The sequence below is a fragment of the Chiloscyllium plagiosum genome, unplaced genomic scaffold (assembly GCF_037043375.1).
Source record: "Chiloscyllium plagiosum isolate Xiang-an unplaced genomic scaffold, Cpla_swu_hap1 HiC_scaffold_21, whole genome shotgun sequence".
NCBI classification, from domain to species: Eukaryota; Metazoa; Chordata; class Chondrichthyes; order Orectolobiformes; family Hemiscylliidae; genus Chiloscyllium; species Chiloscyllium plagiosum.
This window is the reverse complement of record NW_028270159.1, coordinates 9,587,657-9,606,403: the sequence shown is the minus strand read 5'-3', so window position 1 is coordinate 9,606,403 and position 18,747 is coordinate 9,587,657. Positions and strand designations below refer to the sequence as shown.

General features: G+C 44.3%; 1 protein-coding gene across 4 annotated transcripts in view; it reads left to right on the top strand.

Moving 5' to 3' along the window:
* The window catches only part of col27a1b (collagen, type XXVII, alpha 1b), a 707,279-nt gene that overhangs the window by 589,021 nt on the left and 99,511 nt on the right, over positions 1-18,747 (top strand). For all 4 annotated transcript variants that reach the window (XM_087998238.1, XM_087998237.1, XM_087998236.1 and 1 more), the window contains 3 exons: positions 13,401-13,454; positions 16,134-16,241; positions 18,479-18,532. In XM_087998238.1, coding sequence (XP_087854364.1) covers positions 13,401-13,454; positions 16,134-16,241; positions 18,479-18,532 — 216 coding nt within the window. The remainder of the gene's footprint in view (positions 1-13,400; positions 13,455-16,133; positions 16,242-18,478; positions 18,533-18,747) is intronic.

The following is an 18,747-nucleotide window of genomic DNA, read 5'->3' as shown; positions in this document are numbered from 1 at the left end:
TGCCTTTTTTCCACTCAATAAAACTCCTGGTCGCCATGTCTTTTTGAGTGGGCCATAGTAAGGTATCTGAGCACCATTTCCTAGATAATCTCCATTAAAATTCTCAATGGGGATGAGTGTGGGAGCGTTGCCAGGCTGTGATCTTTATCTGTGGTTTGAAATTGTTTAGGAACACTGTAAACCCTTTGTTGAAAAGAATGACTTGTTCAGAGGAGAATACTGTGTATCTTTTGGAAACTATTTTAAAATGCTGAATTTAACTACAAGCAAGAGGTCCTTTCTCCCCAGTGAATCTCCACTCTGTCTAACATCTATGCATTTAGAAAGTTGTTGAACAATTTCAAGAGCCAGGTACCCTGCATCTGCAGATTGTTTCAAGCTGACATTTTATAGCACTGCACAATCAGGTTAGTTAGGGCACAGACGCCAGACAGACCCGGGGACGCAGGCTACACTGTTGTGGAGCTGAAATCATTCCCAAAAATGGTTCAAACATCCAGAAACAGACACAAACTAATGCTCGCAAATGTGGGTGAAGTGCACATGGTGAGTTTGGGAAACTCTTTCCTCAACTTGGTACCTTTCAGTGTAAATTGTACAGATCTCAGCCAGACATAATCCCACTAAATCAGTAACATCATTTGACCAATGCATTTCCAAGGTAGGAGAATTTAGATTTTTTTTCTTTTGCTTGTCTGTAATTGGCACCTCAAAGGATCCCTTTGAGAATGTAAGCTGGGACTGAATTTTAACGTTACAATCAAACAAACCTGCTGCAAAAACTTAAAACCCTCACGATCTTTTAATAACAACCTAAATCTGAAACTCTACATTTCACTTCTGTGAGATAAATGAAGCTAATTCTTTTATGAGTCGTTTCACTTACGAGCCCTCACTAAAGCTTGTAACCACAAAGTGTGTTCAGCGCTGGAGTTTCCCTCTGTACAGGCACTAACATAGAATCAGCTCATCGTGTTGGGAGTGAGGATCACTTGGTAAAATGGTGCATATTTACAGGAGTTGGGCCTGAGCACCAAGAACATGTCATTAGTTGTGCTGCTGGATTCTCTCATTTTGAATGTCAGGTTTCTCCGCATGTCAGCCTATCCCACGTACTCCTATCTTCAAGCAAGCACCATTGCCAAGATCCACCTCTTGCTTTGTCTCGCTTCCATGCATGATATTTCCGATGACCCAAGTGACTGCCTCAGTTGAACTTGCCCCCATCACATTTCCAGGCCATGTACTCTAGACCCTAAATACACGCTGTGTGAAAAAGATTTTTCACCCTTGCTTCTTATGCACATCACTTTAAATCTATCATCTCTAGTTGTTATTTCTTTTACAAAAGGGAACTCTTTCTCCTTGTCTACTCTGTCTAGTGCTCTCGTGATTTTGAAAATCTCTATTTTCAGTCCCAGCTTCTTCAATCTATCCTCATCACTGAAGTTTCTCATCCCATGGAACCATTCTTGTAAACCACTTCTGCACTCCCTCTCTCCAGTCATTCCCATCTTTCCTCCCGTGTGGCACTACTCCAGTTGAGGGCTTAAAACAAAAGTTGCCATAGTCCCCCTTGGATTATGGGGCTTCTCTCTTATTAGAGATAAAGAGATGACTGATGGTGGTTTAACCTGAGGGTCACCACATCTCAGGCGAGGTTGAGAAAGAAAGTCCTTCATGGTTGACCTTAGCCAATGCAGGAACCCAAGCCCTTGGCATCACATAGACACACCAGCCTTCCAACAAACTGAGCTAACCAACTCCCATTCGCTAAACGCTAACAAGTGATAGGATACACTTTAAAAAGATTATTTTGTCCTTGGTTTCTGAAGAGAGGTGGTAAAGGCAGAGTTGCTGAACAGTCTAGTTTAAGTTTTCTAATATTCTAAATTCCATTTTCTTTTGTCCATGTTTCAACTGTTGTGTTTAAATAAATTCTGTTTTGCTTAAACCCAAGTGGTTTGACCACCTGCATTACTCATAGAATACCCACTTCACATCTATCTTTAACATCAGAACAAGTTAGGCCCTAGGCTACCTTCTTAAAATACTTTGAGGGGATCGGGTCTCGTCCATAACACAGGTGTCTTGTATAATATACAAAGGGGAAGAGAATTCCCATGTGTCAGTCACTTTACACCCAGGGGAGAAAAAAAGAGTTAAAAATCAGTAACACAGATAATACTGGATCTCCATTTTGAGGCACACGAGATGAGTCTGACTAGTTAATAGAGTGTGTCATTCACAAGTTTAATTAGTTTCTCCTTCAGAGTACAGCCCACAATGACAGTCACTCACAATGCCCTTTCTCATTGCATTGTTTGAAAGCCTGTGAATTTGAACCAAGTTGGTAGCCAATTATTGTCAGACATGACAATTGGTTTGAGAGACTTGCAGTTGCTCTCATTTTGGACAAATTAATGGACATGAGAGCTTGCAGAAATTCAGTCAATCACAAAACTGTCATGGTGTAGAAGGGGACCATAGTATCTGCACTGGTTCTATTACCCAGGCCAATCTCATGCCTTTCCCTCCCTATCCCTGCTGACCATTTCTATCCTAACAATCATCCAATACCCCTCTTGACCGTCTCCATTGAACCTGTCTCCCTCACATTTCCAGGCAGTGCATCCCTGACCCGAACCAATCACTGAGGGAGAAAGGTTTCTCTTACATCACCCTTGTTTCATTTGCACATCACTTTAAATGGAGAGGAGAAAGGGTTAAATTTTCTCAACTACTGAAAGCCTTGCTTGAACGCCCCACTGTTTTGTTTCATTTCCACAGTGGAGCTTGTACAGTCTTGATGGACCCTGTTAGATTAACTGTTTCCGTTAAGTTTCAGAAGGTGGGATCTGGGCCAGTGCAATCTGGAATACGTTTGTTCTTAGCACGAGTTCATGTCAGCCCAGGTTTGCACAAATCAATTTGGGATTTGATGTTCGCTCTTCCCCATAGAGATGGTGAAGACCTCTTCCAGGTCTCATTGTTACTCATATACAGGGGAACCTCAATTATCCAAATGTGAAGGGCAGGCACTATTTCGTTCAGATAATTGATTATTCGGTTTATCGATTAAATGCCTTTCCTCTGGGGTTCGGAGTTTTTAAGGTTTGCCCCCAGTTCAGGAGACTGCAGCAGCACACAGCACACGAGGTCCCGCCCCTGACACCGCCCACCGTCCTCCAACCCTACCAAACACCTCCCCGCGCCCACAACCCCATGCAACACCTCCCCCCGCCCCAACCCCGTGCAACACCTCCCCCCGCCCAAAACCCCGTCCAACCCCATCCTCCGCCCGCTCCCTCTCTGGGCAGCTGGACTGGACACCAACAACAAGATAGCTGTTGCTGCTTGCAGCTGACACACACACGCGCGCACACGCACACACGCACACACACACACACACACACACACACACACACACCCATTTTGGCTGCAACGTTTTGACAGGTTCCACCTTTGCCCTGTACAGGACAACGTTGGAGAAATTATCTGGGGAAGGATGAGGGGGTGGTTTAGGGTACACCCCTGTGTAGATCTCAAGGGAAAGTGTAGGGAGAGAGGGAGGGCTGGCAGTCAGTTATTTGGAGACGGTGCCAGTTTAATCACTGTAAACAAAAGACGCGATCACTGTTGGAAATGCGTCTTTAGTGTGTGTTTCCATCGGGACCTCAAGAAATCTTTCAGATATTCCAATTTTCAGATAATTGAGGTTCCTCTGTAGCAACCTGCTCTGTCTTAATGTCAGAAATCTCAGCACAACATTGTTTACCAGGGAAAACTGAAAGAACTGCAAATGCTGTAAATCAGAAACAAAGACCTCTGAGGGAGGGTCACTCGACATGAAATGTTAACTCTGGTTTCTCTTCACACATGCTGTCAGACCTGCTAAGCTTTTCTAGCAAGTTCTGTTTTTGTACTGTTTTCGAGAGGTGAGGCTGAGGTTACAGTCACAGGTTTGGTACATACCCCTCTGGACATCAAGGTGTTGATAGCAATCCACCCAATCAGGGTGTGTGTTTGCCAGCTAGTACATCAAAACCAGTCTGGAGTTTTATCTCCTAATTATTGCGAGTGATAATTTGAGGTGTCTGAGCATACTGATAGGCTGCCTGGCAAAATTAAAATGTTAAAGCCCTCAGTAGAAACCCCAGGACTTAGAAAGTGACACCCACTTCCTGCAGGGTCTCCGGGGAACAAAAGATTATAAGTATCATAGAAGCTTAGATTGTAGCTACAGGAGTAGGCCATTCAGCCCTTCAAACTTGCTGTGCCATTCAGTCTGATCATCTTACTCAGTCTCCTGTTTCCACTCTCACCCCATGCCTTTTTATCCTTTTACTCCCAAGAACTTTATCAACAGCTTTTTGAAATACTTAGTGTTTTCAATGCAACACATCAGCTTGCGATGCCCACCACTGCCCAAAGGTGGTTGGGTAAATGGCTGCTACCATCCCCTTTTCCAACTCAATCCCAGGATGATTAAGGCACATTTGGCCTGTCATGCCCATACCGGCCCTTCAAACGACCATCACTGCCTTGTGCCAATCTCCTGTTTCCCGCCCACGACCCCCTGCCCCCAAGTCTACAGGAACCAGCTGGTCTGTAGTGGTGAAAGAAAACCACTTGGTGGAGGGTTCTGAGGTCAAATGGCCCTCGGTGAGATATTCATTCAGAGGGGTGCACAGGCACAATGGGCCGAGTGGCCTCCCTCTGCTCTGTGACAGATGGCGGTGGAGTAGGATCTTAAGCCAGAGCTTATCCGTTCTGTCTGTTTCTTTTCCTTTCATTCCCTCTTGCGGTTTTCTTCTTTATCCTCACTTCTTTCCCTCTACTTATCTCCATTCCTTGGAAAGCATAGGTGGTGGAGAGCTGAGCCAGTGCAGACTTGGGGACTCCCAGTCTCCACGTGCAGGACAGCGCAGACTCCCAGTCTAGAGGTGAAGGGCAGTGGGGACTCCCGGTCACGCGGTGAGGGGCAGCACGGACTCCCAGTCTCGAGGTGAAGTGCAGTGGGGACTCCCTGTCTCGAGGTGAAGGGCAGCGCAGACTCCCAGTCTTGAGGTGAGGTGCAGTGGAAACTCCCAGTCTCCACGTGCAGGACAGCGCAGACTCCCAGTCTCGAGGTGAAGGGCAGTGGGACTCCCGGTCACACAGTGAGGGGCAGCACAGACTCCCAGTCTTGAGGTGAAGGGCAGTGGGGACTCCCAGTCACGCGGTGAGAGGCAGCACGGACTCCCGGTCACGCGGTGAGGGGCAGCGCGGACTCCCAGTCTCGAGGTAAAGTGCAGTGGGGACTCCCGGTCACGTGGTGAGGGGCAGCACGGACTCCCGGTCACGTGGTGAGGGGCAGCGCGGACTCCCGGTCACGCGGTGAGGGGCAGCGCGGACTCCCGGTCTCGAGGTGGAGGGCAGCGCGGGCTCCCAGTCTCGAGGTGAATGATAGTGTGGACTCCTGGTCATGAGGTGAGGGGCAGCGCAGACTCCCGGTCACGAGGTGAGGGGTAGCGAGGATTCCCGGTCACGAGGTGAGAGGCAGTGTGGACTTCCAGTCCCGAGGTGAAGGGCAGCGCGGACTCCAAGTCTCGAGGTGAATGGCAGCGTGGGCTCCCAGTCTCGTGGTGAACGGCAGTGCGGAATCCTGGTCTCGTGGTGAACGGCAGTGAGGACTCCTGGTCACGAGGTGAGGGGCAGTGCAGAATCCTGGTCTCGTGGTGAACGGCAGTGTGGACTCCTGGTCACAAGGTGAGAGGCAGTGTGGACACCCGGTCTCGAGATGAGGGGCAGCGTCGTCTCCTGGTCTCGAGGTGAGGGGCATTGTGGACTCCCGGTCTCGAAGTGAGGGGCAGCGCCGTCTCCTGGTCTCGAGGTGAGAGGCAGCACGGACCCCCGGTCACAAGGTGAAGGGCTGCGCTGACTCTCTGTTTTCGATGGACTGTGATGCTGAACTTATCACTGTATTTCTTTACGTTTCTAATGTATCCCTAAGGTTTTGTACCTAGGTACCTTTGTACCTAAGATGGCACAAGAAGTAGCAACTTTGTACGCTTCTCACTGCTCTCCTGTGACCCTGTATTTGAGTACATGTGCTGATAACATCGAATTCTGATTCTAATGGCAAGTCTGTGATTGTCAGGTTATGGAGATCAGAACAGCTCCCAGCCTGAATCTGTTGCTGATCGAACTGGAACAACTTCATGAACCTGAGCTCCAATTTACAAATACTCGCAGCCCTCTAAAGGAATATATTGACATGACTGACGTTATAGTGGCAGATCCTAAATAATAAAGAACGTTTCTGGCAAGCCGGCGACTGGTGTTTAAAGCTTTGGATTTCACAGGAAACCCAGTGCCAAATTCCAGCCTCACTCCATTAACATTGGGATACACTGCTCCCAGTGGCTAATTTACTGAAGTGCAGCTGGCCCCCAGACAGGATGGATCTTGCTGTCCTCAGGAACATGTACATTACATGTGCCTGATGTCAAGTTGGATTGATACAGATTGCAGAGACTGAGGGGCCCAGACGATTTCTATAACATAGACAGACACAAACCTTACATTGCAAGAGAAAGAATTTGTTAAACGGACAAATGGTGATTGATACAGAAGGTTATAAAAGTGAATCGAGATTACTATTGTTAGCCTATTTGGCAAATAGCCATATAATAGACTTTCATCAGATCATCTCAGTTTACTGATAGTTTCCAAAATAACCAGTAAAACAGAATGATGTCATCTTTTCCTAAACCACTTATTTTGTTCACTTAACACTGATTAAAGCCTGATGGGACAATCACATAACCCAGTCAGTGACAGCGGGGCAGGTGGTAGAGGAGTATTTTTAAAACAAGAAAACATTTTTGGAAGTAGCATCCCACAAGTATTCACTAATCCCTAAATTACACTGAAAGCTTTTTTGATCTGACTCATAATACGCCAATGGTTTGGGGATTAACCGATCACATTTACTGGCCTTGGAGTCACATAGCGACGAGTAGCACTTTTAAACACTGACCCGCATAAAGATTTTATGGAATTGGTTTTTTAAGTTGGGCCTCAGTACAGCACTAAACTCGAGCGACTGTGAGATTCTGCACGTTAGGAGATATTTTACACTTTTTTAAATTGTTTGAAGCAATAATTTTATTTTCATAGAATGCCTACAGTGTCCATTTGGACTGAGTCCACTCTGACCCTCTAAAACATCCCACCCTCCTACCCTGCATTTCCCATGCTCACCCACCTAGCCTGCACATCCCTGAAACACTATGGGTAATAATACTGTACTTAAATGGCATCTGGATGGGTACATGAATAGGAAGGGTTTAGAGGGATATAGGCCAAATGCTGGAAAATAGGACTAGATTAATTTAGGATATCTGGCCAGCATGGACGAATTGGACCGAAGGATCTGTTTCCATTCTGTACAGCTCTATGACTCTGTGACTGTATTAATGCATGTTACTCTGCTTACGGTGCAGGTCTATCCAAATGTCATTTACTTCAGCCAACTGCTCTCAGTAAGCTACAAACTGTTCCAACTAGTTACAAGCTGCAAATAACTCTTCCAGCAAAAAAAATCATTTGAAATTTGAGAACCTTCCTATGCTTCCGCACCATCTCCATGGTGATGTAGTCTGCTCTGGACTGTCCTCAAACTGACCTTTACGTTAACAATTTATTTTCAGTTCTGATGAAGTAAATAGATTTAACAGCCTTTCAGGGTTGTCTGAATGCTTCTAAACCAATTTAGCTCTACCTCCCAAAAGAAAAACATCCCTCAGGAATTCTATTGTTCTTGCAAGCAAAGCAGACATCATGTCCCCAGCTCTTGAACAAAGCAAACCTGTTGTTTCATAATCCATCTCTTCTATTCTGACTTGAACATGGCTCACCTTTTAAACTGCCGTTTCTTGAGCTATTTCATCAATTTCTAAAACCCAAAACTTTAATACCTTAACTTCTTAATCAACGTTGACTCCCTACACTGTGGAAGCAGGCCATTTGGCCCATCACGTCCACACCAATCCTCAGAAGAGCATCCCACCTCATCCCTATAACCCTGCATTTCCCATGACTAACCCATCCCTGGACACTATGGGCAATTTTCCATATCCAATCCACCAAAACCTGCACAAGTTGGACTGTGGGAGGAAACCGGAGTATCCAGAGAAAACCCCACACAGACATGGGGAGAATATGCAAACTCCACATGAGGCTGGAATTGAACCCGAGTCCCTGGTGCTGTGAGGCAGCAGTGCCAACCACTGAGCCACCATGCCACCTCAAGCTTCCCCTTAATTCTTAAGGCAACACAGTCACAATCTCTTAACCTATTACTTGACTTAATTTAAGTATCAGGCTCCAAGCTTGCTTTAATTTCATTTATCGCATTTCCTAGAATTAAGACTTTAATTCCCAAAACCAAAAGCTGTACTCGAAAACACACGGACAAAATATTGGCAACTATAGTTTATGCTGCCCTCTCTGAAAGAAAAATTGTATTTTTGGGATGTGAACATCACTGCAAACACCATCAATCATTGTCTATTTCCAACAGCACTTGAGAGGCTGATGGTGATTTTCTTTTTTGCAACACTGCAGTCCGTTTGATGCAGGGACATTTGTAATGCTGTTAGGAAGGGAGATTCAGGATTTTGACCCAGCGACACTGAAGGAATAGCGATGTCAGGATGGCGGATGTAGAAGTACTCAAAAGCAAGAAGGGTGTAGAAGAGTAGGCAGAGATAAATTGTTTCTACTGGGAAAAAAGGTCATGAACCAAAGGCTACAGATTGGATGTGATTGGCAAAAGAACCAAACCTAACATGGGGGGAATGTTTCTGACCTGGAATGCATTGCCTGATAGTGGGATGGAGGCAGACCCAACCATTTAGTTATCATTTTTCTTCTCTCATTTTGTATAGCCTTGGATGTAGTTTTAAAACAATAGATTGGCTAGTTGTTGGATTAGGAGAGGAATTGTACCTGAGGGAAGCTGGAACATTGGACAGTTTTGTGAAGGGAAAGGATTTGCAGGGTGAAGGGGAAAGCATGAGGGGTTTGGACTTAGTAAAGTTGGTCTTGCAGAGACCTAGTGTGAACTCAATGGGCTGAATGGTCTTCTGTGCTACATTTTGTGAGCTTGGGGAGTTACTGGTATACCGCTGTGCCTGCTGCCTTTGTCCTTTAAGGTGGTAACGATGACAGCTTTGGAAGGTGCTGTCAAAGGAGCCTTGGCAAATCACTGTGCAGTGCCCCCTTGTTAATACCACAGTGCTCATGTTAAGATCATTTCCACCAATGGATCTACTCTTAGCATAGATCCCTTGTCTGAAAATGATTTCAAATGCCCACATTAAAGGAGATCAGTCTGGGAGGCCAGTGACAGTTTAGTTGTGTGTGTGTCCCCACCCCCCCATTGTCACAAATTTTCAGACAGAAGAATTAACCCAAAGGAGTTCCTGCGATTAATTTCCTGAACTTAAATCATTTTCGAAGCAAGATGACTAAATGTCACCGTTCATGATAATTTATCTCCTGGATTCGTAAAGTAAATTTTAGATATTTTTAAGATTTCTTGCTTCCCACAAGGCTGTCATGATCAACTCCGCAAGACTATTTATTGGAAATAGGAAATAACTATCTCCGCCCCCTTTACTATTTCTGAAGATGTGGGTATCACTGGCAAGGCAGCAATTTATTACCCTTCCCTTATTGCCCTGAACTGACTCAGACATTTCAGAGGGCAAGTAAGAGACATTGCTGTGGATCTGGAGTCACATGTAGTCCAGTTCAGGTAAGGATGGCAGTTTCCTTCCTGAAGGGCATTAGTGTAATACCAGATAGGATTCCCCTCACCCTTAACAATGGATTCATGGTCATCATTAGACTCTTCATTCCAGGTTGGTGGGATTTGAACCTAGGTGCCCAGGTGCTGCAGACTGTTAGTCCAGTGATAATACCACTTGGCCATCAACTCCCTAAGGCTGGCACAGAACAATAAACAGCAGAATAGGAGGCCATTCAGCCCAGCCCCTCCTATGATGCACATTTCCTGTGTTTCTATTGCTTTAATATTTCACCTCGGTTTGTATCCATTTCCAGACTCCAAGGGTAGAATTCCTTCTCCTGTAACTTCCAGCTTCGTCCCAGTTTCCCACTGCAGTTGTTGACCACAGCAGTATCCATCCCAGAAACTCTCTGCTGGGTTTTCTCAATCAGCAGAGGGCACGCTCAGAGCTCTGTCCCACCCACCTCTCACATCAGTACTGCCTTCTTCTGTTGCCATGATTACATGAACAAGTCCTCTGCACAGCTTTGAGAACTTATTACGGTTTTAACAATGATTGTGAATTGGCAACAAAAAGATGTCTCCATTGCCTATATTCAGGGAAGCTATAAAATGAATAGCTCACTTCATACATGGTATTCCCCTAAATTATCAAAAAGATATTCAGGAAATGAGGAAAAGGTTCACAAGGGTGTTACCATGAATGAGAGGAAAACTTGAGCAAGGCTGTTTGGAAAAGAAAGGGCTCAAAGGTGGCTGAATCGATGTTTTTAAAATCACGAAGAAATTCAAAAAAGATGGATGTGAGAAAACAGTTTCCAATCCAGGGTAAGTCCAGAAAAAAGGAGGGGTGAATATAAAATTACCATCCTGAAAGGAAAGCAAAATAAATGTGTGAGGGAAAAGAAATCAGACTGGTGAAAGGCTTTACATTAATACCAGTAAGTGCTCCACAAATTTCCTTTTAGAAAACAGTGTGCCTTTTCATTCCTGAAGACGGAAAAAAATCCTTCATTCATTTGTGTTTTGTGAAATGTAGGATCCAGGGAGAATGAGATAAGATTGACTTATTTTCACTCGGGGGGGAGTGTTTTGATTCCGTTGATGAGAGTAAACATCCTAATGGGATACTTCATATGACTCCTCATCCTATGAACACTATGTATACATTTGCTGTGATCTCTCCACAAACATGTGTGTTTGAGGCAATCAGAATAGACCACCTCAGCAGATCTGGCAGCACCCGGAGAGAGAAACACAATTAATGTTTAAAATCCAATATGATTTTTTCAGCATTCTGAAGATGCTTCATCTTCTGATATTTAAAGAATGTTACATACATACACGTATACATACAACACTACACCTGCATACACATATGTACAACACACCGGTGTACACAGACACACAATGTACATACAACACAACACCTGCATACACATGTGTAACACACACAGATACACATGTATATACAGAACAACACTTGCATGCACACATATACAATGCACACGCGGATGGACATATTCAGACACACATGCACATATAGTACAACACACATACAATACACACATGTTGTCATGTTGTCTGTGGGGAGGCTTTGGTCTAGAGGTATTATTGCTAGACCTATTAATCCAGAAACTCAGCTAACGTTCTCGGGACTTGGTGTTCAAATCCTGCTATGGCAGAGGATGGAAATTGAATTCAATAAAGAATGTGGAATTAAGGTTCTAATGATGAATCATTGTTGATTATCAGAAATACCTATCTGGTTCATTAATGATCTTTAGAGAAGGGAACATAGGGATGGGCAATAAATGCTGGCCCAGCCAGCATTACCCTCATCCTGTGAATGAATTTTTAAAAATTGTCGAAGCAGGAGTTGAGCTTACACCTTTTCCAACTATCAAGGAAATCAGGAAGTCTCAGAATGGTGCTATGAATGTAACTCATTTATCACAGGGCTGTGAATAAAGGGGAGACACACTACTTGGTTTTCTGGCAGGTATTTGACAAGAGGCCACATAAAGTTATTGTGCAAAATCAGAGGTTTAGCAGGAGGTTTCATAGTAACGTGGATAGACTTTAACACCTTGAGATTGTGAACCCATCCCCATTCCTTCTCTTTCTTTTAGCTTTGCTTGTTGCCATCTCTGTCACCATGTCCTCTCTCCCTGCCTCCGCCCCACTCCAATGGGACTGTGTGTTCTTTCCAGTCTCACAGTTAGACACACCATTGTTCTGCCATTCTCACATTCTAATCACTTAACCTGCACTTTCAACATCCTCTCTCCCCCAGCACGCCAGCTGCCCCACCAACTATGGCATAAATGTCCCCTCCACACTGCAGTCAGCTCTGATGAAGAGCCATTTAGACTTGAAACATTAGCTTGCTCTCTCTCCATGGATGTTGCCTGTCGCGTTGAGATCTCCAGCATCTTTGGTTCTCAGCATAGCTACAGGATTGACTGGTGAACCGAAACCAGAGAGTATCTATAAATGGATCTTTGTCTGATTGGCAGGATTGTTCAGTGGAGCCCTGCAGGGTTACTGAGCTGTCAGTGACAAAGATGAGGGGCTCAAAGGTTTGGTGGCCAAATTTGTAGATAACATAAAGATTGGTCAGAACATGTGTTGTGAAGGGGACAATAGGAGGATGCAGATGGATATAAATTGACAGAATGGGCAAAAATCTGGGTGAATGATGTGTCCTCTAGTTCTAGGTTTCCCCCTGCCCTCCAAACATTCTGTCAGCACCCACACGGTCATGTTCCCTTCAGGATCACAATGGGTTCACTAAGAACACTTCTCATCCTGCCAACCTCCAATGGGTTCAACCATTCCCCACAATTCTAGCTTCGTCTAAGAGCTAGGCTTTACAAAGTGACTTAAAAGGAGAAGGAGATGTCAGTGGTGAGGTGAATCCAAATGTTAGGGCCCAGGCAGCTAAAGACAGATCTGCCCAGGGATTAAAAATTAGATTCAGATTCCTCAATCACATTCTGGAACTCCCTCATTTCAGCCAAGTTGACTTTCACCAAAGTATTGGAGGGAATATCATACAGTATTGAGGTACATTAGGGCAGCCTGGTGGCTCAGTGGTTAGCACTGCTGCCTCACAGCGCCAGAGACCTGTGTTTGGTTCCAGCCTCAGGCGACTGTCTGTGTGGAGTTTGCACATTCTTCCCGTATCTGTATGGATTTCCTCCGGGTGCTCCGGTTTCTTCCCACTGTCCAAAGGTGTGCCAGTTACATGGATTGGCCATGTTAAATTGCCCATAGTGTTCAGGGATGTGTAGGAAAGATGAGATATGCAGGGTTATGTGGATAGGGTGTTTTTGGGCAGGATGCTCTTTAGAGGGTCAGTATGAACTTGATGAGCTGAATGGCCTGCTTTCACACCATAGAAATTCTATGATTCAAGTGAAGGAATGATTGAGGGGATAAGGGGATCTCGAGAATTATTATCCCATAACCCATCCAGTAAATGGAGTGACAAAGCAGCTGAAACCAACATCCCCACAGATTGTCGGTTCCATCCATGATTATTCTACAAGCTGTGCAGAACATTCTTCATCAGAGTTTGTTATTTCCCATCTAGGGACCCGAAGGAAAACCAGGGAAACCTGGAGAGAGAGGAAAACCTGGCAGAAAGGTTAGTCATGCTTGCATTTATTTTTATTGAATCATAAAAAGGTTACATCTCACATGAAGGTTTAACTTGTGGGACTAATTATTAAGGCCAGAAGCCAAGGGGGTTGACTTTCACAGGAGTGATATTTCTGAAATGTTTGTGCTGAATTGGAACCAAAGTAAAATCCTAAAGAGACCTTCACAACAAAGTGATATTAAAAAAAGACACCCAAAAATTCACAGCATGCATTGGTTCATTTATTGCCGAATATTTACATTTGTATGGGAACTTGAGTATTGCTGAAAGAAACGATACATTTTGTTGAAGCTTTTTGCATTGCATTCATCAGAACCTTTTGCAAGAATACCAATGTAAAGGTGGAACAACGTTTTAGACTGCATGGGATGAGAGTGCAAACGTGCACTCTGGTAGAATCTCAGTGGCACTATCTCGACCAATCAGAGGTCCCTTTCCAACCAATCAACTTTCACTTCCTATACAGTCTGCAATATTGATGCCCTTTATACGGGTATTCTTGCAAATTGTCCTGACAGGTGCAGCACAGATGCTTTGAAGAAATGCGTATTTTGCTCAGCAGTCCAATAACATTTATGCAAGATCTAACATTTATTTATTGGTACCTATCTTTCTTAATACATATACGTTTACAATGAAATTGACAATTAACGTCTCCAGGACTGTACTCGGGTTCTGAAGCTGTTGAGCTTTTGGTCCCTGAAAGGTGCATGTGACTTTTACACAAAGTAAATTTAAAATTAGGGGTTTTTTTAAACCCAAGGTCATGGAGTCAGCTTGTGCATGAGGTTAGCTTTTATATGGGTATTTATGTTATTAATCAATTTTTATTCCAAGATCTCAGTCCTTCTGCAAAATCACTGTACAGGTAAAGACCTCGCTTGCTCTATATGTACAAGACCATAATGAGGCCATAAGAAATAGGAACAGGAGGAGGCCTTTCTGCCCTTTGAGCCTGTCCCGCTATTCGATAGGATCATGAACGATCTGACACTCAACATATCCACATCCTGCCCTTTACCTGTAACCTCATCAAGAATCTATCTATCTCAGCCTTAAATACATACAAGGAGTCTGCCCCCACAAGGAGTCTTCTCCTGTGGCAAGGAGTTCCAAAGACTCACAACCTTCTGAGAGAAGAAATTCCTCCTTATCTCAGTCTTAAACTGGTGCCCCTTTATCCTGAAACTCTGCCGTCTGTTCGTAGACTTATCGAGGTGTCATAGAATCCCTACAGTGTGGAAGCAGGCCATCCAACCTATTGCATCCACATGGACCCATACCCCTAACCTATCCCTGTAACTCTGCATTTCCCATGGCTAACCCATGTAGCCTGCACATCCTAGACACTATGGGCAATTAAGCATGGCCAACTCACCCTAACCTACACATCTTTGGACTGTGGGAGGAAACCAGAACATCCTTTGGATCAGAAGTTGGTGCACTTCCTTGTTCTGTCTTCTAAACTGATGATGAGTTGTTCTAACATTTAAGATTTAAATCCAGTTGAAAGTACTGAATTGATTCACAACCTGCTAATATAATAGCAGCAAAGTGTTGCAAACATAATCGCTTGAGTATCCATGAACTCCTGTTGAAAGTTATATTGTGAAATTTATATGTAGTATTGTAATCTTTAGTAGTACTTATGTGTGAGATATTAAGGATGTGTAATTTCCTCTATGATCTTGGACAGGATCCAGAGACAATGTGGAAAACTATTCAGTTTCTGGAAACTAACATCACTCTACCCCTCAACTCTATACACACAGCAAATCATACTCCACAGAATCATTACGGTGCATAAGGAAGCCATTCGGCCCATCGAACCCATACCTGTTCTATCACCTAGCACTCATTTCCTGCCCTTTCTCCCTATATATCTGCACACCATTACTATCCAAATTCCTCCTGAGTGCCTCAATTGAACCTGCCCAACCACACTTCCAGGCAGTATATTCCACACCCTAACTAAATGTAAAATTGCCATACTCCCAGAGGATTGCTGTTTCATTAGAGAGAGATAGGTAACTGAACAGTCACCCTGCCTCAGGTGAGGTTGTGAAGGGTAAGCTCAGCCAATGCAGGAATTGAACCCACACTGTTGTATCACACTGCATTATAAACCAGCCATCCAGACAACTGAGCTGTCTGACCCCAGTCCACTAACTACTCACTGATTGAAACAAAATGCTTCATTTTTACATCACTTTCAATCTATGCTCTCTCTTTCTCAGATGGATGCTATTTCTGTACAAATTATTTATGCATGCTTAAAACATCAGCTGAATAATAAGAGATGGATTAAGTCAGCTGTGGAGCGTGATTGGTTTCTTTAAATTCCTTGCAAATGGAAGTTTTGTTTTGCTGTGGTCATGGAGAGTTGCCCTCTCTGTCTGAAACACAGCTCGTATCCCATGGAACATTGCTCACAACCTCTCACAGGCCACCCTCACACTCAGACTCCTCACACCAGCTCAGCTCTGATACTTCCTCTTCTGCACATGTCAAGTTATTCAATAGATTCAAGACACTTTATTCTTAAATAGTCTTGTTTGTGGTTTTTTTGCAGTTTGCACTGCGGGCACCCAGTGTGCTGGAATTGTAATGCATTTGTTGTGTGATGAAATCTTTGTTAACCCTTCCATGTGTTATGCCCTGTAGGGTAGTAAAGGTCACTTGGGACATCTAGGAGAGACCGGACCTCCAGGAGATCCAGGACCTGAGGGGACCCAGGGACCAAAGGGATCCCGAGGCACACGAGGAGCTCTGGTAATAATCACTTTGTAACCTCTCTTGCTAAAGCAAACCACCCCACCACCACCACCCCCCATCTCCCCCGACAACCTGTTGATGTGGAAAAGAATAAAGACTTACCTGTAAATTATGAAAATGTTGGCAGGAACCCCCGACCCCCAAACACATAAATGGACATACTCACAAACACACACGCACACACACACTCACAAGCTCACACTCTCAATCACAAACTCACACACACACACGCAGACTCGCACACACACCTACACTAACATACACACACACAAAGATTCTCTCTCACACACACACACATACACACACACACACTCACACACAATTGTACACTCACACATGCACACACAGACTCGCTTTCACACACACTCACAGACTCTCACAAACACACACACTCACACTCTGTCTCTCACACACACACACACTCTCTCTCTCTACCACTGAGGCCTCAGAGCAATTCCATTGTGTGCTTGAGGAGAGACATAAATGCTGCATGTTACTGAGGAATGTCCCCTCCCCAGAGGACATTTTCAACTTTGGGGAGGTGATGGCATGGTGGTATTATCACTAGCTTGTTACTCCAGAGACCCAGGGAATGTTCCAGGGACCTGGGTTCAAATCCTGCCAATGGAAGATGGTGGAACATTAATTCAGTAAAGAATTTGGAATTAATGGTGACCATTGTCAATTGTTAGGAAAACTCATCTGGTTCACTAGTCTCCTTCAGAGAGGGAAATCTACCATCCTTACTTGGTCTGGCCTACATGTGACTCTACACCCACAGCAGTGTGGTTGACCCTTCTGGATAATAAATGATGCCGTCATCCTGTGAATGAATTAACAAAGGACTGATCACCCTGAACTCAGCAAATTGCCTGGCTTCAGGATGAGTAGGAAATGTGTTGCTGGAAAAGCGCAGCAGGTCAGGCAGCATCCAGGGAACAGATTCTCCTGTTCCCTGGATGCTGCCTGACCTGCTGCGCTTTTCCAGCAACACATTTCCAGCTCTGATCTCCAGCATCTGCAGACCTCACTTTCTCCTTCAGGATGAGTAATGGAGGCATTAGTAATGTGCACATTAAATCAAAAACTGTATACGTGCCACCTGTTTCATTACCTCCACAGTATAATGCCAGCCACAGGACAGGATATTAAATTAAAATTGGAGTTTGCCAATGTACAATATCATTGACAGCTCTGCACATTGAACATTCTGCCCACTAAATGGTACTCAGAGACAGAATGGTGTTGCATGTAGCACATTGGTGATGCCACACTTGTGTATTGGTGAAAAGAGAGGCATAATTCTTCATTTTTCTTCTCACACTAATCAGAACAATTGCAAGATTACCAAATTTCACATGACCACAACAATTTGTACCGAAGGAGAAAAGGGTAGTAGTTGGTTGACAGGTCACCTCTGATAAGAATATGGGGTGTCATAGAAATAAGCCTAAATCTCAGCAGCAGCTGCAAAATCCATGCTCCTCTCAGTCCACCATTGTACAACATAATGTTCAAGCCTTGCACGTCTTTTGAATTATCCGGGGACTAGGGCAGCCTTTAGTTACTTGTTTCTTTCTCCATGTCAACACTGCTGCCCAGTCTGAGTTGACCAATCAGCAACCTTTTCTCCTGTGGATAAAATTACTGTAATTCTTTGAAATTTGGCATTCTTGCATTGGTCCTGAAGAATGCAGGAGGGAAGGCTTCAATCACACATCTCTCTCTTTTCAGCGATATCCATGTGGGAAGTGAGGAATGATGAGGATGTAGCACAGAACAGGTTGCTGCCTGTAAATGATCATTTACTGAGAATGCAGTAAGTTCTCCTTGTGCAGCAGCACAGTAGATACAGAAGGATAAACTGTTGTGTTGCAGCAGGCGATACTGCAAGGTGTGTTTAATATACAGTACTTTTCCAAAAAAGAAGTGTAATATGTGCCGATTTGTATTTCTCAGAATTAATAGATTAAAATTGAACCTCAGCAACAGATTAACTCTATTCATGAGGTATTGGATTAAGTACATTGATGGAGAAAGATATGTGTGTAGCTTTCGCCTTTTGCAGTAACTGCTGGAAGTCCAGTTGAACTTACAAATTCAAATACGTAGATCCCGACTGCCACTTTAACAAAAATGAATTGAATTTACTTTCCACTGACTGGATGAATGAAAAGATTTCAGATTTACGAGCCCTTGATTATCTGATCAGCTTTCCTTCCCTTCTCTGTCAGGGAGCTCCAGGTCGCATGGGGGCTCAGGGTGAACCAGGAATCGCAGGCTATGAGGTAAGGACACACTTGATGCTGCTTTACACCACAGTACGACCACTCACTGCACAAACAAAACCAAAGACGGCAGATGCTGGAAATCTGAAATAAAAACAGACATGGCTGGGGTAACTCAGCATTAATGGCAGCAACTTTGCAGAGAGAAACAGAGCTACTGTTTCAGGTCCAGTGACCCTTCTTCAGAACTGGGAAAGGGCAGGAAAGTGGAGGCA